This window comes from Spea bombifrons, chromosome 3, assembly GCF_027358695.1.
Source record: "Spea bombifrons isolate aSpeBom1 chromosome 3, aSpeBom1.2.pri, whole genome shotgun sequence".
NCBI classification, from domain to species: Eukaryota; Metazoa; Chordata; class Amphibia; order Anura; family Pelobatidae; genus Spea; species Spea bombifrons.
Genome location: NC_071089.1, coordinates 23827655 through 23854294, shown reverse-complemented (window position 1 = coordinate 23854294; position 26640 = coordinate 23827655). Strand labels below are relative to the sequence as shown.

At 38.1% G+C, this 26640-nt stretch overlaps 1 protein-coding gene across 1 annotated transcript; it reads left to right on the top strand.

The window, feature by feature from the left end:
- The first annotated feature begins 407 nt into the window (after positions 1-407).
- LOC128484247 (bifunctional protein GlmU-like) lies at positions 408-25230 on the top strand. Its single transcript, XM_053460575.1, has 4 exons — positions 408-497; positions 1565-1624; positions 22760-22942; positions 24160-25230. The coding sequence occupies exons 1-4, from the start codon at positions 495-497 to the stop codon at positions 24418-24420; spliced, it is 507 nt and encodes a 168-aa protein (XP_053316550.1). The 5' UTR covers positions 408-494; the 3' UTR covers positions 24421-25230.
- The last annotated feature ends 1410 nt before the right edge of the window (positions 25231-26640 follow it).

The following is a 26640-nucleotide window of genomic DNA, read 5'->3' as shown; positions in this document are numbered from 1 at the left end:
ACAATCAAATTTATTTATTCAAATAAAATTTAATTATTCTATGTAAGAGCAAATATAATTTTTCATTTTTTTATGAGCCTGTAAATGATATTTGAGATGCACAATAAATATACCGTATATATTTTTTACACACACACACATATATGTATAGAGGATTTGAATGTATTGGTTTGTCTTAGTCTGTCGGTTCTAATTTTGCTTTTATTCTTTTATTCATTTGAATACATGTATTGTAAGAAATGCTGCATAAGTTGTTGGCACTCTAAAAGTAAAAGATAATAATATAGATAATACAGAAACTGACAGCTAAGCATGAATAAAATTATATTAAAATTCCCTATTCCTCCAGCAGATGGCGTGATAAATCTTGGCTGTTTCGGTAACCACACGTCACAGGTAACCTTTGGACCATGACTAATGGCCTTTAAAAAGACAGCAGCTCAGCAACAAGTGTGTGCTAAGCCAAAGTAAATGCTGATTTCTGCTCTTTAATCATGGTGAGTTTAATTTTTGTATGTCCCGTGTAAAAGGAATAAGCCCAGGGACCCAGGAATGTCCAGGAAAGTAAAATGTTACTTTTACATTTGACTATTCCGTTAGAAGCACATCCAATTAGTTAAATTATACTAGAAATATTTATCGCAGCTGACACGTGTTACTTTAGGTTACCCTAAGGGGAAAATATTTTAATGCATATAGATGTAATTTAATTATTCGTAATTAATCAACCAGTTAGTTATAAGATCTGGTGATATTTACTACATCATTACGGTTCTTCAATGAGAAGTTCATTGTGTGCTAGTTATCACTTTAAAATGACCAGATAATTAAATTTCCTTTGGGACGTGATTAGTCTTCCACAAAACCCTATGCGGCAGTAAAGTCTCAAACTCCCTGCTTTGTTTCGCAATAGACAGGTGACATAAAACCAGATGCAATTGCATATGTAGTTAATATTACTCTTTGAATAGCCAAACTGCATGGGCATTGTACATAAATGTATAGACATTGTCACTTGTTTACATTATGATGCATAATACATTAGATAATCAGTCATTTGAGACTGGGAAGATGTGTTAATGCACATGTGCCTTATAATATTGATATGTGCTGCTAAGAAGTTTGTCATTTTGTATTTTCTTTTCAAAATTACTTATTCAAATCTGTTTCAAATTCAACGTACGGATCTTCTGATCTGTCATTTCAAAAAAGCCCCCCTCTCAAAAACTAAAAACTCATTTTGTGAACTGTCATTATAAATTGTCAGTATAGGGCTTGTGGATCTAGTGCTTGTGAGAAGCCTCATGGAAGTCATTAGCGTCTGTAGGGTATATGAGTTAAATGTCCATCATAAAGCATATATATATACACTTACATTACATACTAGCAAAAACTAAACATACAGATAACGCGGAATCTTCTCACCTTGGAAAATCATTTCATCGTCACATGGAGAAGTAGAAATGGTTTTGTGTTTTTGATCAGAGGGTTACATGATTGCTGTAACAACTATTATATGTTCTGCATTAATGTTTTGTTTTTTGTTCTTTTTTTTAACTCTTAGAATCCTGTACAGTTACTTGGAACAATATTGTTGCTATGTGTCACTGCCGCCTATCTCCAGGTAATCACATTTTTTGTAAAAGACATATATATATATATATATATATATATATATATAAAACCACTTTTTTGTATGCCACAATAGCTTAAGGCTTTATTTCTGTATTCTGATGGTTGGCTCCTTATAATAAAAAGTATACATCTGATGATGATGTATTAATATCATTTTATTAAAACAGGTCAATATTTTTGTTCTCTACCATTATTCTTTTTGTATAAAGAAAAAATAAGATGACTGCAGTCACCAGCCCCCAACACCCTTCTTTGTCTGAGCCTTACTATAATACACAAATGTCTGGTTCAATTTTTTTTTTTTAAGTAAAAATATGAATTAACTAGATAAAACATATATTGAAGATCACACAAACAATTCCTTCGTTTGATGCCACCATTAAATTTTCCTGCTCTGCTAAATTGCCTTTGACCCTAAAGAGGGGACAGAGGCTCACATTTTCTATGTGAGGTGCATAGGAGCCTCTCTTCGCTCCACAATGAAGCTGATGGTCTTCGACAGGAAAGGTAGGTGCCATCTTTAATATATTTCTGCATTTCGAGTTTGTGATAGATCTTATTTAAGCCCCGGAGAAACATGAGGAGGCTTATCTCAACCAGTATTTGTACAATCCAATACTTACAAAGGTCTGTCTTAGAAGTCACCATATTAATGGACATCTCTGGAAAGGTCACTGGCCAAGTAATAATATATGTCACGGTCACAATCAGGACTGGACTAAGGTCAATGAGGCAGCCCTGGCATTTTAAGGACCGTGGCCACCTAATGACGTAAGTGTGGCTGGATATGGCAGGCCTAACGTTATCGTTTTATGCTCACGTACAGTGCGCCCTGGCAAATCCAGTTGGCGGCCGCACATTGAGTATGGGTGTTGTTGGCCAGCGACCCGGTTTGCCAGATGGGCAGTCTGGCATGATAATGCAGGATTTCAATTAGCCTTCACAGTTAAATTGCGATGTTTGCATAGTTTCTCTTGTAGGGATATTCAGAGTTTATATGTGAATAACCAGACCAATGAATAAAAGGGATGTAAATCTTTGTCGGGAAACTGGCAAGTTCATGTTGGAAAGGACACAATGGCATTTCAACATTACATTTTTATATGTGCCTAGGCTCCCTAAAAATTAAATAAAAATATAGAAAAACGGAAGGAAAGGTCTGATATAAATCGCTTTTAAATACAGATGTTTTCCAAATAAATTAAATTTAAATATTATTTAATAATTTGTTGACATATATAACCATAACCTTGTTAGTACAAAACAATTTCTGAACATGCTGACAAAAGTAACATCCAAAATAAAGTACCACGTACAGTATGATATATCTCAGTTAATATTAGAGGTAAACTTCACAAAAATAGTCCTTTATATATCTTAGTTCTTGGTTGCTGTGCTTATTTCCCATGACCTCATGCAGTTGTTTTTTAACAGTGTCTTTAAACAGTAGCAAAAAAACCCTTTCTGGGTGGAAAGTGAAATATGCAGTACTTCGTACAGCCAACAGGAGGTGCCACAGTTCTGCTCAGTTCAGCTGATCTTCAATTATAAGGCGCTCCCTGTGGATCAACGACCTTTAAAACAATTAACACAACACTATTTGTTGAGCTGAGTGTAGATTTGGGGATGGTTGGTATAAACTGATATCCATGGGAATAAGATTGTGTAGACAGCTAGACCTGTTTAGACCCTCTTAGAATAAGGCACTCGGAAAACCTAAGACATCCGCACTGGCCACACTTCTGTAAACAACTAAACCAATTGGTGAGAACATGCAGGAATATGTGTAATAGAAATAAACATAGATGAAAAAAGTAACCTAAGCTGCTTTAGAACCTTTTGAAAGTCTATATTGCCTATGATGAATTAGCTGAGCACCCGTTGCCATACCGAATGTGCCTAACGTGTACCAGAATTGCCTTAAATTTGAACTACCCAAGTCAGTAACTAAAATGAAAATCTTTCTAACTTTTCACCTAAAAGTTATAGACTAAAAGAAACATAGAATTTTACAGCAGATAACAATCAGTTAGACAATTTTTCCTAATATACACTCAGATCTTAATTGGTCCTTGGTCTTGTCTCAGATTCAGGATAGCTTTATACCTACCCCATGCTTAAGGTTTTTGCACCATACAGCGTCCGAATCCGCACAGTGCGATTGTTTTCTGTTACTTTTTAACAAGGAACCTTGGTCAAAGAAAATATGTGGAGATATATTTCTGAACATATTCATGGAAATAATTGCAAAGTTCAATTGAGAAAAGATTAAATGCCCGGAGTAACTTCAAGGCAAAATGGAAGAAGAAAATCAATTTTCCCAGCCACTGAGAGTTATCTAGCTGTCTTTGTTATTTTGAATCAATAGTTCTGTTCCCATGAATAGCTGAATAATCACATTTTGTATGGTGGTGGTATAGATGTGGACTGAGTCTCTGAACTTTAACTCGCAGCACTTATGATCATTAACAGATTCCAGCTCTGATCCCCATTTCTGTACACCGTTTGAGTTTTAGGTGCAGTTATGCCATGTGGTGCTCCGGCATGCCTTGCAAAAATAAATTAATTCTTCAAAACCAGGTTTCCAGAGAAAACATGAAATCAAACATACGTTTTAATGAGTGAACACCTCCAGCGGGATGTCTCGAGGGAAAATACATTTAGTGACAGAGCTAGATTCAAAGAAGATCCCATTCATTTATATTACTTTTAGTAATAGTCAAACTTATTTTCTATCATTTGACCCATTTGTTGTAAAGGGGTGCCTAGGGGCACCATAGACCTTAAGGGGAGTTAAGCTTTGCATGATGACACTTAAGAAGGCTTCCGTGGTTCAGTAGATTTAGTCAGGCTAGAAATCACACTGAAATCTCACTGACTTAAAAAGGTGTGTTTTATTGATTATAAAGGCTTGTTCCTTAATTCATGTGACCTTGGGTTAGCATTAAGTTCTATTCATGGGTTACACATTAGAGGTTTATTCACTAAACATAAGTAAAACTCAACTTGCTTCCCAATGTGAGTCATTCTGTAAATTCATTACTGCCGGTATAGCTCCAAAAATCCCTGAAAGCTTTCAAAGTGAGATAATCAGGAGTTGAATACTAGGGAAACCGGAACCATTCAATATATTTAACGTTCAACTTTCTTGGGTATGAGATGGACAGGGCTGTCTGAGTTTTACCAACCTGGCTGTATAACGCTTTGTGAGAAAATAAACTTGATGCAATCGGCTCTTAACAAAAAATAAATAATTTAATGGCACACGTCAGTATCAGGAGGTGAAGTGCTTGCCTCTCCTGGAGTTTGAAGACTGTTGAATTCTGAAGATGGAGATTAAGAGAAATTAAGTAGTCTTAAATGAAATAAGAAGTGAATAGTATACATAATGGAAGGAATTTGTTGAATTTGAGGAAGATATAAAGACACTTATGACTTTGATCTTGGCTTACTTGATGACCTGTGTCTGTGTGACATCAAAAATGTTAATGTGTGCTAAGGCCTGGCGCGGTGATCGCGGGGGGGCTTTAACTGTTTCCTCCGAACACTCATCCTTACAATGTTTTCACACGATGATCTACTTTCTACCTGCTAAAAAATACTATCCTGTTGGGAACTATGCTTTGTGTCAGTATTATCCTGCTAAGGCCACATGTTTGTAAAGGAACCCTTGGCGTGGTTTTGTGATCACGTTTCTATGTAATACATTATTTAAACTATCTATGGTAAGGGGGAGAATTGGGTTTTCAGTACTTGGGTAACTTCACTATACCTTATGAAGAGCCAACCCAAGTGAGCTTCTGCTACAAGAACTTGGCTGGTATGACGTGAAGTTCAATTAGCAAGATTTCAGCGAGAAGAATCCTCACCTATTGAATTATGCATTATACAGGGCCAGCTCAGCCTCTTTTTGCTGGAGGAACCTGCCGGTCTTGGCCCTTCATAATGGATTGTTACGTGAGGGAATTAAAACCACAACTCTTCTGCAAGGTTTCCTGCCACATTGCCTTTAGTGAATAAACCACTTAGTATTTATTAAAGAATTATAGTCATATATCACAGTGGCAAGTAGAACTAGCATTAGGGATTGCGCCAATTATGTAATAACTCCTTACTTATTTTAAAAGTGTATAATGTTAATTGGAAGTTTTAAGTATTGGTGTTTTTTTTCACCCAAAATATCTCAACGACTTGTTTTACCTTGGAATGCACTATACACAATGTGATGCATTAGTATAATAGCCACGATTAAAACGCTAGATACAATGACAAATGATGCCCGTCTTTAATTGTAATAATATTTATGTTAGTTTGCAGTCCAGGCTTGTAATTTTCCTATCATGTAAATTGCAGGGTAAATCTTCGGCAGAAAGGAAGGGCATTTGGGTAGAGTAAATGCTTTCAAAATAATTGGTATTACATAACCGTTTGATTAATGGTTAATGAATGGTAAATTCAAGATATGTCACTTTGACTAGTGGGGCTATATTTGTTCTCCAGTAGAACATATAATACTTAAAGGTATCTACCCCCCTTAATGGCTCTCAGTGAAATTACTAATTAATTTATCAAAACTATCTATCATTTCTTCCTTCAGGTTGTAAGCAGTGTCCTTGTTTTAGTGGTATTTAATTTAAATTAACAGACTTTCTTAATTTAAGAAATCGGTGGCATAATTGGCATTTCAATTAATTTCCTGGTGTTATCTGCTCTCTTCCCCCACTTTATACCCCTACAAAGGGCACTTGGAGAAGCTGCCACCAAATAGGGGCAGTAAGGAATAATAAACTCCAATTACTTGGTGCTGTATTTTATTAAGTGCGACAGCACCAGGATATGACATCATATATCACTGCGCAGCAGTGAGGACAGCAGCCATAGCTGGGTGGCTGCCTTGAGTCAGGCCTAGGTCAGGACAACAACATGGGAAAAAGGTATGTCATACGAGGCAGGAAGGGGTGTGGTCAAAAAAAGTTTGTATAGAGGTTGGGGTAGATGTTAAATGGGTAAGTTGTGGGTGGGACCTGGGCAGGAAGTGGGTTGGGCCAAAAGATGGAGACTGTATAAATAATATAAATAATTAATAAATAATTATTTATTTAAAGTGAAATATGTTTGTCACACTAAGACATTTTTTTATGTTGTTTCTTACCATTTTTGTTCAGCTCCTCCATTTGAACTATGGATTGTTGATACCGTGATTTTTTTTTTTTTTTTTTTTTTTTACCAAAAGCAGTCATTTATCTGCCTTAGATCCACTACAAAAAGAAAATGGAGAAACCCAGTGAGACTTTTAAAATTTAAAGTATTGTTACTATTACTTTTTACTGCGTAGCTATTTTTCAACCTCATAAAATCCAATATACAAAAGCCAATATCTCTTGAGTACAACAAGATCAAGGAATACAGAGTATAAAAATGCACGTAATATTAACATCACGTATTGCATTATTAATTGCTGGCCTTTTAAAGTAAATTTGTAAGACAATATAAAAGTAGAGTGGTTCCAAATAAAGTGAGAACGATTACTCCCGTAATATGTCATAACAACACGTTCTAATTGTTTTCAAGAAAAAACAAATAATGTTAAATTATTAGTGAAAAGGTGAATGCTAATCTTGCCCAATTGAGTCTGCATACTTACTTCAGGTAAACTATTTAAAAACTAATAGCAAAATAGTTTCAGCAAATATATCTACTGCAAGGGTGGCTAAGATGAAATTTCATACAAATGACAGTAGCTAAAACGATTATCAAAAATAAAAATATAGAGGTTAGAATGCAAATAAATATCAACTAGTATTTTATGCATTCATTAAAATTACCTGAATTTTTGTTCAAACTGATGATTTTTCATCAAATTTTAGATTAGGTTTTGATCAAATTTTGAATTTTGGCATAACTTATTTTTTGGGACTCTGCAGGTTTATATTTTTTTGTAAAATAAGAAACGACCATATTTAAGTTAAAAAAATAAATACAAAAAAAAACTCGTGTAGGAAAGTGCATCCATGTGAGCCAAAATGTGTCTTCATCCACAAACAGTAACTGTGCGGCTAATTATCGGGTGCCACGTATTAAGTTGTGAGTGGGCGCCAGTCTGCTGACTGAAACAAACTTGTGTCTGGTAAAGCGCCAGGTGGAAAAAAAAAAAAAGCAATTTCATGGTTCATTCTATCATTAATTCTCTCTCATAATCTCTGGGGCTCTGGCTGGTTTTGTTTAAGTTTGGGATAATGGAAGGTTCAAGTTTTGATTCCTGTCAAATAAGTCATCTGCGTGAAAAATTGAGGCCGGTTCAGTATTTGTTTTTGTGCAGATTGCTGCGGAGATAAGCGAGTGACCATTACAGGTGATTTCTGTATTTTTTTTTTTTTTGGCAATGAGGTACGGGGCTTCCATTAGGTCCTACGAAATGCATTAAGCTGGAAGTCAAAGCCCACAGCTTTCTGCTTGCTGTTAGCCTATGCCAGAAGACAATCAAAACATAAGGGTCATTTTCTGCATGAGCTAACCTTTTCCTCTCTTCAGGTTTGAAGTCTTTGTTGACAATGAGATGCTCAGTGGGAACATTAAATTAACACTTCATATTCGTGGTTGTAAATTTACTGGCAGGCTTGAGGAAAAGTCGAGGAAAACAAACACTGAATCATTTCTGCTTCATTTAGCTTCTGAATGAGGACACTCTCACCTGCAGAGAAAAGAGGTCAGGCCAAACAGGGATAATTCTAATCAGACTCTCAGACTGGTCTTTAGCTGTAGTGGATTGGGTTGCATTCTGTGCTTTACGTAAAGGTGAGATCGAGGTGAGACCAAGCAAATACATAATAAGTACTCTGCGGAATATTAAAAGACCTCGTTGTGGTAACCAAGGCATGGAATCGCACTTTAATCGGTTGTCGTGGAAACCGAAAGGCCTAAAGATTGTTAATTTTAATCGTGGGTAAAAGAAAACTGTGTTGCAATTTTAATAAGGATTTCTGAAAAAAAAAGAATGTAAAGGAAAGTTTCTCTTCTTGCAAAGGAAATAATGATGACAGATGTCACAGCTATTTCATTAAGCGCACCTCCTCTTCATTCTTACTGACTATCTTGTATACAAGTGCCAACCGCTAATTACGTCTATTGGCCGGTTCACTATGCTGCCATACTCGCTGTAGATTGATGCGGACATGGCGTATCCTGGCACTCAGTTCCTATTTGTAATAATAAAATAATGCAAACAAGACAAAACATTTTTGGCTAAGTATGTAACTCTTATCCTTTTCGCATTCTGCGCAAGGGCATCAGGACAATGTTCCTAATATACACTGTATGCTTTATAACATTAATGTTGTGCGCTGGAAGCTTGAATATAATCTCGTGTTGTAAGCCTCTTGAAGTTTTATGACGTAAATGTTCTTAGATTGCTGAGAGATGTCACTAAATTGGCTTCTCTGGTTTTTTTGGGGCTAAGATCACATGTAATATTCCCTTTCAGTGGGGAAAGGATAAACTTTTCCCAATAGTGTCCATCGTGTGGTCCAAGCACTAGGTCCAATCGCACCTTGCAACAAGCGGCACATACTCAGATCATTCCTGGGGGCTCGGAATAGCACCAATGCTTTCAAATTCATTCACTCTGATGAAGCTGATGAATTTGAAAAGCATTGGTGCTATTCCGAGCCCCCAGGAATGATCTAACTGAGTATGTGCCGCTTGTTGCAAGGTGCGATTGGACCTAGTGCTTGGACCACACGATGGACACTATTGGGAAACTTCCCAGGGCAGGCTACAAGAGGCTAGCCCCACAGGAGGGTAGTGCCAGTCATGTGGGCAGCATGGTCAGCCATCCGCAGGACAGAGCTAGCCACTAGCCCCAAATAGTAGGGGACTCGGCTAAACGCTGCTCCCCTGGAGAAAGGAGCTTGTCCAGGAGACCCAGGGAAGTGGTACTTTACCAGAAACTCCGAGTCACACCTGGATAGATTCCAGGTATTATTCAGGAGCATGAGAAAACAGCACATATCCTTTCACATGGATTCTTCAGCCTTTACCATTTTATCTTTCTTTCCCCACCTCTTGGCTAGTACGTTGGTAATACTTAACATCAGCCATATTACGTGTTCTGTCACATATGTGACATTTTTGTCACATCCACATTTTTGTGTTTATCACTACTAACGCCACATTCACTAGCAATGCCCCAATGGAGCCGATGGAATATCTTCCTAGGTCGCGTATTGCTATTTGTATTGTATTGTTACTTCTCTGGTTGTTGTTGTTGTTGTTGTTAATGATGAATAATCTACTAATACAACTTTTTCCAAAGCCACGGTGTGTTCATTAGAGTGTGTGTGTGTGTGGGTGGGTTTCCTTATATTCTGAGTAACATGGTCGCTTCTGTGTCCAGATAATCTATTGTTATAAAAATGATTACATTTTTTTTTTAAATGCCACAATCGAGCCAAAAATTTTATATAATGTATTTTAGATGCCACTTGGATTACCTGATTATTTTATGATTCACACTGGATGTTTGTGCACCATATTTTAATGTAATATCATAATTCATGTTACTATTTGTGGTTGTAGGTAATGGAAATTTTGCTTCATCTGTAAATCAAGAAAATGAGAAAAAAGGGAAAACCTAAGAAAATAATAAGCAGAATATATAAAGATTATGTAAAGAAATACTCTTCAATGATTGGTCAGTTTCTCATATGCAAATCCCTACCCAAGATGCCCTATATTTGCATAGGAACAATCCTATTAGGTTAAGAAAAAAAAAGAATGAGAAAAAAGTCCATTGCTTATGCAAATCTCTCTTTTCTAAATCTCTAGCCATGTTCTGCATTAAAATTGATCCCGCTGATTCCCTTTAACAAAGCATTGTACAGCTATGGGAATTTTTAAAAAAATCACTTACAGTTCTCTGACACGGAGCAGAGCATGTTCAAAGCATTCTGTATATTTTCTCACAATATAATATTCAATTGTTTTAATATGTGATTTTATTTTTACAAATGTTTTTGAGCTTTTTTGGATGTAATTGAGTCTTTTCTGGAAAACAGAATAACATATCTGAAGTTTTTTTCAATATTGAACTTTATATTCAATATTCTAGTTAAAATAACCAGCTACTATACATAATTACAGTCCATGCCATTATTTCTGTCCTTTCTACTGGACGCCCGGATATGATGTCCTATCCCAGCACCCCACTTTTAAAGGAAGCACGGTGTGGGACGTAAACCATGGAGGACTACCCTCCATGGTGATAATAGGCAGTTTGAGAGATCAATGATCTCCCTTTTAACCAGCTCATTGAATATGATTTGTGCCATCAGGTCATTAATTTAGCTCAAGCTTAATTTATTGGAATATCTAAAATATAACTCATTCCAGCAAAACAATTTATTGTTTTTTTTGTAATTAAGCTCTTTGTGTTTCTGTTGTCAGAAAGAAATATAACTAGATGATCGGAGGAGAATATTACACAGAGAAGTATTTGGAGTGATTCCTTTTTTTAGAATTATGTAAAAACATTGCAGTCCCTGAGAGAATTAAATAAGAATTTGCTTCTGAAATGGTAGATTGTAAATGTCTCTTCTCTTCTGTACATTTTGGACTTTTTGTATATTTTTAAATTATACATGCTGTCGATAGATTCTTTATGTGGTTATGACATTTTAGAAATTCTCTCAGATCACAAGTGTCTGCATTTTAGTAAAACATTCTTACGCACTAAACTTCTTGCTTTATCCTACTTTTTATTTTGTCTGTGGGAGAGTTGGGCCAGTGTTGTGTTAAAATGAACCTACCAGGTGGTCCTTGAAAGTAGACACACTGTGACAAGTGAAACTGAAAGGCCAATGCTTTTGGCTGTTCACTGACTGCTGTAGAACCTGGCAAAGGGTGCGTGCTGGGGGGGGGCAGGGGGCGGTGGTGCTGATGTAGCTATTGAGGTCCCAGGGAATTCTGTGTCAGGCTTGGTTTACTACAATCAGAGCAGTGATTAGGGTTCTTTTGATCACAGGTTTAGGTTTCTGCCTATCAAGGGACTAGGAGAGTTGGGATCCATATTAATGTCTTGCAGTGGGCCCACGTAATTTCCCAGAGGGTCAGAGGGTCAGGATGGTATTTAGTTAGCTGTAATGATCTCGTTAGGGATCTGAATGGACCACCGTCCAAGCCCTTTCAGGGATGTGAGCGTGCCTCCCCCTCCCCCCTTTTTCCCTACGTTGTGTGGGCTTACACAGGACACGAACTGTGATTAATAGACTTCCAGTGCTTAATAATTTGCAAAACAGTATTAAACAAGGAAAGTTGGGGACAATTGGAATTGGACACAGAAGGGGCAGGAGGTTGTTGTAAACAGAACCGGTACAATCCTAGCGCATGGAATTAACTAAGAGGGGTGCATACAATGGTACAGCTGGCAACTGGCAGGGTGCCAGTCCTGGGAGAAAGCTCTTTTGCTCTGTCCAGGTGGTCAGGCTGAGCTGGCCCTTTTAACTTTGTACGTCTCTGAAAAAATGGCGAGGGGGGGGATAGACTACACTTGCAGTGGGGAAAAAACAATGGGAAGCCATTGAGTGAAAGAAAGAAAGAGCTTTTGAAGCAAAGAAAGTGACAAGCCGATAATAGAAAACACGTCAATAGTAGTAATCCTTGACATACAGATAGAAATATGAATGCGTTCGTCTAGAATTTGGGTGAACTTTCACTTCAGCAGTGAAATAAGAGTAGATGCTTTGGTTGGTATACACTCTAACCCAGGGCGTAAATGTAAATATGTTTCACGTTCATGGCAACGACCCAGTGAAAGTGTCAGACACAACTGAAATAAACATATAAAGAAACAAAAATGCTCTCCGTTTGTGAGCCTTTTTTTCTGCTTTGTGTGTTGATGTTCTTACAATCATAAAGCTAAGTTTGAAAGAAACTGAGTAACAACGAGACATTTAAATAATACATTTTACTTTTAGATTTACAGATATTTTATTTATTCACCTACAGATATGTTAGCTCAATAGATATGAGATGGTCCTTTCGTACTTCCGGTTACATGTAAACTCATTAATATTTAAAAATATAATTACTGTGGATGATAATAATCTTCAGTCTGGAAGTGGAAGCTTTCCTAAAGAACACCACTGATTAATATAATTTTATCCTCTCTAAATCAAAATTTTTATGTTTTGGTGATCTCTTATTCATGGAGGGGGCACAAATTCTTCAAGAAGGGCCAGTTTTTTAAACAGGGTCAGACCTTAACAATGAGCGGGTCTGCTCTGGTGAAGTGGGGACTTGGTAGGGTCACATAATGCAACACTGTATGACCCTGCAGTGGTAGTGCCGTGATAGAAGTAAGACCAGATACCAGGCATGGTGAGGTTCAGTGAGCTGTAATCAAATATATAGTGTGTGTGAAGGGAAAACTATCAACTGGCAACAGGTTCATGGGCAGCAAAGGCTCGTTGATGCACGTGGGGGGCGAAGGCTGGCCGGTGTGGTCAAATCCAACAGACGATCTACTGTAGCTCGAATTGCTGAGAAAGTCAATGCTGGTTCACACAGTGTATCGCAGTTGCGTATAGCGGCCGCAGTCCTGGCCGCGTACAGCAAGGGCAGACTCTGGGTAGCAGGAGCCCACAAGTTCCCAGGTATATATAGATCTATAATAACAGGCTAACAGTATCTCTTAGCCTTGACTCTTCCTTACAAGCAGAGGGCCATGCAGCTTTTATTTTTAGTAATTGGAAAATGAGTGTGAAGTCGTGTCATGGCTGATGTAATGCCTGTCTAAGGAGTCTTTATAAGCTTCTTCAAAAACCCCTGCTGTATAGAAAGGGGCCTCATGCACCAAATGGGCCTCTATCAAGATACCACATCAACCAGCACAACAGGCACTGTGTTTCTCCTGTGCAATCCAATTAAATATACAAATTAAACAGCAGCAAGTGGGACCCCTCTACACCTAGGGCTCTAGGTGAAAATCCCCTTTTGTCTCATTGTTAGTCACCCCTGGGTAAACGTTATCTTCAGCTCTCTTAATTTCTCTGGAGCGGCTTGGTGGCATGTGGGGTGAGAGCAGATGGGGAGAAGGAAGGCAAAAATTGCAATACGCCCCAAAGGAGGCAAGGACTGTGAGTGAATATAGCTCTAGATAGAAAAATAGGCAAGAGAAACTGACAATATGGTCTGGATTGGGTAAAGATGGACAAAAGGGGAACAGGAATTGATGGGGAATGGATTGAAAACTAGAATGCAACATAGAAAAAAATCAGAAATTGAAGTTGAGAAAATTGGGGGATAAAAGGGCATAAGAAGAGTGGGGTAATGAAAATGAACAGAGGGAAGGAAAGAAGAAGGTATGGAAATAATAGATTTGTGATGACAGCTTTGCATAAATTATATGAAAGATGTATTTGCTGTTTGAGTTTAATGTGTAGGCTCCATTGCAATATGACAGGGGAGATTGGACATGAATGTTCCCGAGATCATGTAAAGTAAAGGTCACAGGTCCTTGTAAAGCTGAAATACCAAAGCATTTCACTGTCTGGAGTTTTGTACGATTGCTACACCTCTTGTCATAAGTATGATTGACTTCTTGACATTGCATTAAAAACTGTTTCTGACAGCTGTCCTAATATAGTGTCTGGATTGATATTTGTGCAAACTAATGTAATAAAAAAATAACCGTAATTAAAAGGATACCATTTTTATGTTGACTAATTTGCTTATTTACTTGGCAGGTGTATATATTATAAAATAATTTACCTATCTACACCAAACTGCCCAGTATGTTTTTGTAATGAAAATTATTTTATTTTGAATCCCCTTCACTCACACATGGAGTCTCTTCATTACTAAATATCAACTGATAATATTATGGGTTTTTTTTTCATAAGAACCAGTGCAGGGTGAGTATTGATTTTAAACTTGGTTTTCTCCATTCCACCCATGACCTGCCAACAACACTGTTAATCTTTATAGCCATTTTATGGTGAATTTCTCAGGATCAATGTAATTCACCTCTGCCCCTGTAGATTACAAGTTTACAAGATCAGGTCCTCCTCCTTCTTTACCATTATATATTTTATGTGTTCATGTTATTATTCATTTTGCATATTGTCAGCTTTAATGTTAGTAATACTTACTATTTAATATATATATATATATATATATATATATATTCTAAACACTATATGATAATAATGAATAAATATTACCTATGACTCATTTTAAAACAAAAGTTTAATTCAATGTACTCCAGTTTCTGTTCATCTACCTTAATGAATCCTTCGTTTTGTATAATATAAACATAAAGCTACATAGTGAACATAGAGAAACCTTATTTTTGTCATTAAATAATAATATAGTATATGTATAAGAATTAGCATACCAGTCTTAATAATCACAGATTTTAAATAAACTAGTTAGTGTTTCTTTTAAGTGTTCAATAAAATGTTTAATGTTTTATGTTTCATTTCCCACTGAGGATCTCCACTTTCCCCTGACTTTCCATATCAGACAACTAAAGCTTTCTGCACACAAACCAGCACAGTTCAGTATCAACCTGTCCTAGATATAAAATAACAAAAACATTTTAAACCGTTTTGTCCCCTTTGCATTCTCACTTTATACTATGACAGGCATGGACAAAAAGGTCTATTCATTCTTCTTGTGTATGTAGTCAGGGAAAACCAATTAAGGGTTCCTTATGAGGCTGCGTGTAACACCAAAAGGCTATAGTACCAGAGCTCCCAATTAGCAGAAATCCCATTAAAACCATATTCACTGTATCTAATTTAGTTATAGATTGCCAAATGTTTGGGCGAGACACAAAGAATTGTAATAAAGGCCATACTAGGAGATGGACGAGACAGCAGTCCTCTATTTATTTAAACATTTCAAAACAAATGGCACTTGTACGTGGAATGGTTTAAATAGCTTGCAAATGAGGTGGTGCTTTTCATGGTTTTTTATAGCGTGCTGTGCTGCATGTTGATAGTTGTAACAAATGAAAAGTACCCGGAGTTTGTAAAGAAATAGATGTTTCCACATTGGCTAGGACAGGGCCCAGCAACTGCTCTTTCTGACCATTTCTGACCTCTCTTTCTAGCCGTATGATGGGAAATGTAGTCCAACAATCTGCTCATCACTTGCAGGGACCTAAAGATGGAAGAAGTGGAGTGATATTAGTCAAAGGATGTATTATTATTTTGAAACACAAAGGGGTATATTCACTAAAAGGGAGTTTGGAAGGATAGTAGCCGTTCTAGCTCCCTGGAATCGCTATGAATTATGAAGGTCCAGTTCAAGTGATCTTCTCCTTTAAGAAGAGCTGAGCTGGCCCGGCTTAATATATAGCTACTGTGGGCAGAGCCGGCCTTAGGCGTTGTGGCGCCCTGTGCGGACTACTCCTCTGGCGCCCCCCCTCACTACCCCCCCTCTCTGCCCCTTCAAACTACCCGCGCTCTCTGTCCCTTTAAACTACCCCCCTCAAACTACCCCTCCCCTCTACCCCTTCAAACTACCCCCCCCTCTGCCCCTTCAAACTACCCCCCCTCTGCCCCTTCAAACTACCCCCCCCTCAAACTACCCCCCCCTCTGCCCCTTCAAACTACCCCCCCCCTCTGCCCCTTCAAACTACCCCCCCTCTGCCCCTTCAAACTAACCCCCCCCCACTTACCTTGTTGCCGGAGTCCTGCGGTAAGAGCGGGAGGCATCCGTCTTCTCGCTCTGCCGGCATTTCATGTTGAGCGCCGGTATAGTCCGGCGCTCGACATGAGATGCTGGCACCGCGACGGAGTCACGGAGAGTAAGGGGCGCCGAGCGGTTGCCGAGAACTTCACGAGCAACCGCTCGGCGCCCCTGACCGGGACTTAGATTAAAGCATCGTTTTTTTTTTTTAAACTTTATTTAACATCAATGATGTTAAATAAAGTTTAAAAAAAAAAACAAAAAAAAAACGATGCTTTAATCTAAGTCCCGGTCAGGCGCCCCTGCAACCATGGCGCCCTGTGCGGTCGCACAGGTCGCACACCCCTAAGGCCGGCCCTGACTGTGGGAGAGTTCTTGGACGTCACCTTGCCAATTGAACTATGCATTTTACAGGGGCTTTTCTCCTCGCTTTAGTGAATAATCCTAAATTTTACAAAATAAAACGATTCAGACTTGGCGACCCTACACATTTAATGATTGTATCGTTTAGTACCGTATATTATATATGACTCCAAAAAGCTCAAGTATGTAAAATGGCTAAAATGAATAAATTCCTTACAGTGCCCCAGACACTGCAAGGAGATACACTGTTGAAATACTATTCTATTTAAACATCCCAGGAAGATTAATTAGCTCCATCAATTATGCGGAACTTCTGCTAGGTGACAGGTTCTCTTTAAGATAAAGAATTAATTCTAGTTCTGGACAGAATTGTCCATACTGTGTATTTGTTTAAATACAAAGTAACCGGCAGTGTTAAGGTCAAGGTTAATTAGAATCAGTCCTATTTAATTTCTCAGCTATACTCTAAGGATTTAAAGCGGGAACCTGACACTTCCTAGCAGACAGGTGCGTGGAAACCAGACGTGACATTAAACAGGCAAAAGGCGAGGTTTACCATACAAGCTTTAATACTTAACATGCATATAACATTAGTCTATGAATATGAAATATCTGATCCAGAGTCAGGGCAAAGGCAAAATCAAAAGTCAAAATTAAAAACCAAATTAAATGTATCTTTGCTTCAAAAAAGGAAAATAAATACCTTGGGTTTCTTCTTTACAGGTTCACTATTACCAATGATAAAAAGTTTTTGTTGTAATAAATAATATATTTTTTCCAGGTGATACAGAAAAATATTGTAGGTCTAATAATTAAAAATTATTTTTAGATTTTTTTTTTTAAATTCTGATACTGGATAAACCTATAATATAGATATCTGGGGTGTGCTAGCACCTTCTCAAACAGGGGGCCTGTACAACTGAGTGGTCCCCCAGTCCCTTGTCCCCACCTAGTAACTAACACAAGTTTACACATACACACTCAGACACACACACTATCACACTTCACATCTCACACTTCAGACATTACACCCTTACATTGCCTGGATATTGCTTGCTTGCGCACTGTGTAAGCAGTCACGCTATTACCACCCTTTATGTGATCCCCCGGTCCTCGCTCCGAGTGGGTGGGCCAAGAATTCTGGACCGGCCCGAGGGCAAATTGCTACACTGCCCTCTGATCAAGCCTGCCCCTGATAAGTATTATAAAATCAGCTGATTCTCCATATAATATATGTTGCTTTTCAATAGTCTAAGTCCCCCCCCCTCAAAGATACTGTATGGTACATGCAGCCCATGCTGGTTACCCAACCTCCACGCTTTACCACCTTACATAGTCTCACTGAAGTCAAACACCGAATGTCACTAACTTATTCCTGCCTCACATGATATGTTATAAAATACTAAAAGCAGTTTGCTCTATGCAACATAAGTACCAGTAGCAAATCTAATCATGCACATTAACCTTTAGGCATGACAAATCTTTGGGGCGTTTGAAGATACAACTACAACTTCCAAGATTTAGTACACGTTGACACCTACCTACATAGCTAATAAAACTGTTCATACAGTTTCACCTTGTGGGTAAAATTATTATATACAAATCTTTACCTAACATCTCACAGCTTATAAAACTATACTATTATTAGCTATAATTTTCTGATAAACACATTTAGTGAGTCCTTCATACAGAACAATAATGCCAGATAAGATTATGCTAATGAACAAACCTGATCAAAAATAGTTTGTAGGTCCAACAAATCAGGTATTAAATATTCTTTGCTTTTAGTAGGTAAAGAAGATCTAATTCATAGAACCCCTCGGCGAGCTGGTGGGTAGTGCAAGGAACCTAAGGATAGACATTCTACTTGATGGAAGCTTGTTATCTGTTAAACTTTTTAACAGTTTTTTCTTTCAACAATAATTCAGTAAATCTAAATCTAAAAAAAACCACACACATTTGGCAAATGTCAAACTAACCAGGAGACGACTATGGAAATCCCAATCTACAAGTGAACTTTGGGAGTTATGCATAAAAAAAACAAGTCCAATGCAAAGTGGTAAAAGTTGAGCGATTCCTTTCCTCCACCCTCAGACTCAAAAATATAGATATTGTTTCATAGTATATGGTGGGCTTGGCCAATAATCCGTAGTACCCAGGAACTTTTAGTTTTCAGGACCAAGGTTAGCAACTTAAGAGCCAAGTTCGATTCCTTTAAGGGGAAAAAAGCAGCAGAAAATGTCTCTGTAGGGGGAAGATGAGTTCACAGTTGGTCCCTGCGGCCCAGCGGGGCAGCTTCCAAGCAGGAGACCGCATTAACATTATAGATGTGATACATAATAACAAAGCTCATATCTTACCATCATAACATTTCTCTAACTGTTCTTATAGATTGATGTGGATTCTTATCACATACCTAATTATGTGCTAACATACGCATTCCCCTGGATGCCATTTCTTATAAGATATTAGAGTTATCTGTTAGATGCAGCCTTCTCAGTCTCAGTTGTATTTTCCTTTATACATTTTCATCTAGTGGAATCTGTTTGAGTCTTTTACAGTCGGATTAGCACACAGCTGTTTATAAGGTTCATTTTATAAGATGTAAATGCTGGGCATATACTACTTAAAAAGGTATTTACTGGGTTATTTTTATGTCTCTATATTGCCTCTGTGTCTATATTCTATGTATACTGTCATGCCACGGCATGAGTTAACTTGGGCTTGGCATAGAATGAGTTAAGGGATTTGACTGTATGGCTCCATTCATTAGCCTTTGTTCACACTTTTCCCTTTGGAGCCAGAGCCTAATATAAATCTCGATGGCACATGCTGGGTATTGTTATCTTGGACACGAAGGTGTTACCTGTGGAATGGTGAAGGGCCAGACGTCCTGGCTACGTCTCCATGGGGGGTGGGGAGAGAGAGTATCAATGGACACAGGGTAAAATTATTGAATGCATAATGTCCAAAATATGATGGGTGCATAACTTTGGGCCCCATCCTACATTACACCACTTTGCTGGCGGTGTGCTGGTCTCAGGGAGACCAAACACGCCATGCAGGTATGACCAGAACAGGAGTTATGTGAAGGTTTCCTTTTGCCAACTGATAGAGGTGTGGAGTTTGGTATGAAAATGATCACTAGGACCAGAGAATTATGATGATGCTGGTGTCATAATTATGCCAAACCCAGCGGGCATCACATTGAGTATTATGTGATCCCAGGCCAAAGTTGAGCAGATGTGACCAGCCTGCCCCCATCCCCTTGCTCAGGTGACAGAAAAAGGACGGTCTTGGGGGGGGATAAAAAGGTCGGCAATTGGTCATGGGAGAGAGCCTGTTTTACCATTAAAGAGACAACACCAAGGCTCCAAGAAATGATGGTATGATACTTTGTTTTATCCTGTTTATGTACTTGCATTTATGTCCATGTCTCTTTTTATATGCATTTTTTGTGTAACAACACTGTGACCTATTTTATGCTCAGATATTTTTAAGCAGTTCTGTCTTTGTTCTCTAATCAAATTCAGCCTAGAGATAGCCTTTTTTTTGTTGACATATACAACTGTTGAATAAATGTAATTCTCTATTGCCACAGTACTGTTAAGGCAAAGGATAAAGTGGCAGAGATATTTAATGCTGTAAAGTGATTAAAAGAAAAGCTGGAGGAAAAAAGTATTAAATAAAAAAAACAAAAAACGGTATCATTATTTGGGATGTAATACATACATTTATACATAACGCCCATTCTGTTTTAAAAAGTTCAGTTGAACTACTTACCTGCCTCCCGTTATTACTCGTTACAAAGATGGACTAATTTTTCCTGCTTGAAGGGCCCTATGTGCAACAATTTAACAAAACCTCGGTATTTAGTGGACAAATTTTGTTGCTAACGAGGTTATTAAAGTACATCTTTACAAATCTTTACAAATCTGCACTGCAAGATTTTATTAACATTATCAGTATTAATTCTATATTCATACAACCTTTATTTCTGCCCCCCCCCCCAAGTTAGCACAGAGATTAGGATTTGAAAATGTTTATTCATGCAATCAGATATGTTTATAACGTTTTAAAATGGTAATGGAAACTATTGCTAGCTATTAAATATATGCCTCTAATTAAAAATTTTAATTAAAGTTTTAAAAACTAATTGGACTTTTACCAATCCTATATTATTTAAACTTCCCAACTCGACCTGTTTTGATGATCCAATGGAGCAAAGGGCTAAATTCAATAATGAGAGAAAAATATAACTCGATATTATATCTTATGCGAGCTATTCAAGCATATAGTCCGAAAAGCTATTGGTGGGGTAAAAGAATTATGGAAAATGATTTAGCATTATCATGGGCAGTGCAATGGAAAACATGAGGCATTATATCTATTATTCTGTACCCATAATACATGACACGGCTCTATTTTAAAGGATGAACATCTCATGGGACATATTTCTTGCAATATATATGTAATTCACCGCAGCTATAACCGACAATTACACAGTGGGGAACAAAGACACAAATATCTTGGGGATATAGAGATTGTATGAAATCGAATAGAATATCAGTGATTTTGTGTTTGTGAAAATTGACATTAAAATGAATCACAAACTATTTTGCGGAAACATATCGCATATTATTATGAGCGTTTTGTAAACTATGTGACAGGTACATACATAGGCGAGATATGGTAAAGTATTGGTGCGTCAATGTATGTATGGCAGTGCAGTAACAAACAAAGTGATTTCCAATGATATCTAGCTGGTAAATCCATGTATCACGCGTTCATCCGTAGAGGTTACAATTACCGTATTTGCTCGATTATAAGACGAGGTTTTTTTCAGAGCAAATGCTCTGAAAAATACCCCTCGTCTTATAATCGGGGTCGTCTTCTAATCAGACCTCAAATAGAGGTCTGATTAGGAGACTAAGATCCAGATCCCCCGCACTGCTGCAGGGGACCTGGATCCTCCTGTCGTCGTCGCCCCCCCCCCCACTTACCGCTGCTTCCGGAGGTGAAGTTGGCAGCGGGGGTTTGTATGCGTCCGTCGCAAATACCTTCCCCGACTGTCAGAGTTCCAGAGTTCCTGATCTCTGACAGCCGGGGAAGGTATTTGCGACGGACGCATACAAACCCCCGCTGCCAACTCCACCTCCTTCCGGCTGCCGCGGAATGAGACGTCAACCCGCTGCCCCGGCAATACAGCAGGAAATTGGAAGCACCGGTAAGTAAGTAAGTAAGTGTGTGTGTGTGTGTGTGTGTGTGTGTGTGTGTGTAGGGCATTTCTGGAATGCCTTACACCCCTATATGCCACTCTGGCACTTAGGGGGTTAAAAGGCATATTATGGGGCAGAGTGGCATATAGGGAGGTATAAGGCATTTCAGGAGGCAGAGTGGCGTTAAGGGGGCATTTAATAGTGCACTCTGCCTCCTGAAATGCCTTATACCTCCCTATATGCCACTCTGCCCCATAATATGCCTTTTAACCCCCTAAATGCCAGAGTGGCATATAGGGGTATAAGGCATTTCTGGAGGCAGAGTGCTCTATATAATGCCTTTTAACTCCCTTAATGCCACTCTGCCTCCTGGAATGCCTTATACCTCCCTATATGCCACTCTGCCCCATAATATGCATTTTAACCCCCTAAATGCCAGAATGGGATATAGGGGTATAAGGCATTTCTGGAGGCAGAGTGGCACATAGGGGGTCAAAAGGCATACCATGGGGCACAGTGGCATATAGAGGGTTAAAAGGCATATCATGGGCCACAGTGCCATATTGGTGTGGCAAGCCTGGGGGCAGATGTGCGTAACTGGGGGACAGGTTGGAAAATACAAGAAATAAAAACAAAAAAAAAATATTTTTCTCAATCATAGCTTTTATTAAAAAAAATAGTTTACATGAATTAACATTTACTGGTAAAACTTTTTTCCTTTAGGGTCGTCTTATATTCAGGCTTTTTCTTTTTTTCCTAAGTTAATATTCAGATTTTGGGGGGTCGTCTTATAATCAGGGTCGTCTTATAATCGAGCAAATACGGTATCTCTTCTCTTCGTGTTCACGCAGGAAGGACCAAGCTCCGTCTCAGCTTACGCCCTACGGTTGGGTCCGGGAGAAGAAATCCTCACATCATTGTCTAAATTTGTGCAGGAGAAGAGACTAAAAGCTCCGTTTGTTATGACTTGTGTGGGCAGTGTCACCAAAGCGACACTTCGGCTGGCAAATTCAGACGCTCTGAATACCAATGAGGTACCTGACAGGTCTGCTGGGGTACCGGCTTGGCTTGAAACATGCATAGATGCAGAAAGACAGCCGTAGAGTGTTTCAAGAGAAGTGTACTGTTCCTAATTATGTAATTATGAGACTTCGGTGCCAAACTACAAGCTGTTCCTAAAATCTGTTCTTTCTGTGTATAATAAGAAATGTGGAAAATGGAATGCATTTCCCCTGAAAGTATCCTGTCATCTTTAATTTGATATAATCTTTAATTAAATACATTGGCGGCACTGGAATGATAAAGAATGTAGCATCTTGTGTCACATAGGAAATACTTTACCTTACACAGTCTTAATTACCAGACACATAACGTATAAAAAAAACAGGAAAAAAGTAAGATTTAGGAATCTTATGCAGTAACATACTTTTCTTCTTTTAACAAGCAAAATGTTTATATGCAAAAGATGTTATCATCTAAAATTAGAATATTTATATATTGTGTGTGTGTGTATATATATATATATATATATATATATACTACCATTCAAACATTTGGTGTCACTTAAAAATGTCCTTGTTTTTGAAAGAAAAGCAAATTTGTCCATTAAAATAACATAATATTGCTCAGAAATACAGTGTAGATGCTGTTTGTAAGTGACTATTGTAGCTGGAAACGGCTGGTTTTTAATGGAATATCTTCATAGGCGTACAGAAGCCCTTTATCACCCCCATCACTCTTGTGTTCCGATGGCACGTTGTATTAACTTATCGAAGTTTAAAAAGGCTAATTGTTCCTTAAACATCCTTTTGCGATTATATTACAGCTAGAAATGTCTTTGTTTTCCATGAAAACCGCTAAGTGACCCCAAACTTTTGAATAGTATACATGTACGCGCTTATTAATAGAGATTGTATTGTTTTTATTTATTTTGAAGATTCTGCTATGTTTTCCTTAGTTGCCTATATATATATATATATATATATATATATATATATATATATATATATAGTACAGTAAAGTTTGACACAAAGCACATTTATTGGTGTCCCTATAGGCCCATGGCTTAATGAGAGGATAGCATTTAATGCACTGAATGTAGCTAACGTTCTCCGATCCTCTACCTGGTATTACACAATGTCTTGCTCACAGAGTAGCTTAAATTGTGGACATTAGAACGTTTAAGACAAATAACATATATGCCAAGCTATTTTTAATGACATTTATCCCGTTTTATTCCCCCCTCCCCCAGATAATTCACCTAAGCGAGAGATTGGAAATAGTGTCCTTGGTGGGAACACTGAATGAACATGCTCACCTGCACATATCATTATCTGATAAAGACGGGAAGACCATCGGTGGACACGCTATCGGCGACCTACACGTCTTCACCACCGCTGAAATAGTTATCGGAGATCTCAGCAACTTAGAATTCACTCGGGAGATGGATGAACGCACAGGCTTCCCAGAACTTGTCATTAGGCCTCGCTCCGCAAACGTTAGCAGTGCCTAGATTCTAAATTATGTGCCGTTTTTCCCCAGGAAGTGAATGAGATAAATTTGCTTCGAAGCATGCCTTTTAGGTTGCTCTTTGCATTTTTGTATTGATTGCAATCATTTGCTCACACACAGCATAATCAGTCATGTATGAAATAGACAGGGCGAAATCATTCAGCTAAATTCTTTAAAATCCTTGCCATTAATTTGGGCTTTTTATCAACATTTGTTTAGATTATTTTTTTTTTTACGAGCTTTAGCTGAGCTGTCCTACAGGGATTTGACAAGACTGATTGGCCCACAGAGGGTAAAGGATAGCGACAGAGGCTCGGAGGGCTAATGGATGTACTGTTTGCTCATCTTTATACGGCTACTATAAGCCACTAATTGGGAACGACAGCTCAAACAAGCAACAGAGGAGCTGTTGTCAGATTCACGTGACATGGGTTTAAAGAAGCAGTTAGGGTGGCTTCACTGCCTGCTCCTGCTTAACACGTAACCTACTCACACTTATTAGGAGTTAGCCGCCGTACAGAATAGGGGGAGATAAGTTATTTTAGCGCATGATAATTCATCGCACGGCTTTCTGCCTGGTTCACAGATTCAGCCGTAAATGGTTGTAGATGTTATCTATCTAATCTGTTGGTCTCTCAACATACAGAGTACTCTGAGCCCGGTGCACAGAGAGGGCAACAAGGGGCATAATATTAAATTAACATATATTCCCATGGACCTTGGTGGTGAGGACAGCAGCGATACTTAAACTTGTAAATGTATAAAATGTATACAGATGATGCGGATGCAATAAAATGATTTAATATACACATCTATACAGCATCTTTTAATATCGGTGTATGTTTGTGTGGATAAGCTAAAAAGAATCACTTTAATATGATATTTTTCTAATTATATATAATTATTCTCTTAACTCTATTCTTATCAGCATAAAATCAATACATATTTTAAGGAGGGGGTTGTGGTATAAATTTGAATGTGATATGATTATTGGAATAAAAGATAGACCGATAGATCTTTGAAAGATTTGTGAGCACCTGTAAAACATTTCGCTTGATTTAGTGAGATACCCTAAAACTATTAATTCAGATTTTTTTTTTCAATTCAGGAAATTGTCCACCAGTGGAATAATCATTTCTCTTTAGCGGATAGCGAGAGCCGACATCATAAAGTGACAGTAGTGTTGTACCGGGGAGGGATGCATTCCGCACTGGCTGCTATGGAACTGAATGTCAGGAAACTCATTTTAGTGACAAACGATCATACGTAATATATTTAGGAGGAAAAAGCCAGTGAGTTCATAGAGTTCATCCCTCTTTACACAGCAGTGCAGTGTTATGTTAATCCCCTAGAAGGTAAGAAATGTCACACAAAAACCTATTGGCAGCGAAGCCATAAAGTCAAGCTGGTAAACTCTCAGGGACAGTAACTCCTTGTGCTTGAATGAATTAAATGTGGATTGCCGCTTCCTTCCAGCGACTCCTATTATATGTTTCCCTGTAGAGTGTTGTTTGCCCCTAACCCTGGCATGTCATGGGACGATAAAATATCACCGTCAAATGCTGTTCCGACCCCATAACAATATAATGTTATACCTGGGAATGACTAATTTCTGAAAGACAGATATGTTAACAACTTTGAACTATGATCTGGAGACAAATTTATTTTAACCAATATTGTGTCTTTTTCTTTTTTTTTTAAATATATTTATATGTTTGCCCGAGTCTAGAGCTCTCTTTTGTATAAATGTATCGATGAAAACCCCCTAATACTATTGCAGTTGGCAAGGTTTGCATATCGTTTTTTAGTTTAGATTAAATGTTTGTTAGATGTATAGGACTGGATTTGTGTAATTGATCCCTTGTATTACTAACATGGCTTATTAGCTATGTACTGTACTGTGCTAGTTTAACTGGTACTCACAAGACTCCTCAAAATGTGGCACAAAGTGATAAAAAGAGGAGGCATCAGCCGTAATAACTTCAATCAGAGGAGCAACTGTCTCAAGGGCCACAAGGCAAGGAGTGTGGATGAGCCACCGGATTCCAATGCTCTTTTTAGAAACAGATGTGATGCCAGTGTCGGACATCTAAACCCTACCCAGACCACAAGAGCTCTAGTTACAACTGTGATCATCAGGGTCATTTCCTTTTGATTTAATGGTGATTGCACCACTTTTACCACTTTGTATCAAAATAGCCCCATTGTACCTTGGTCACTC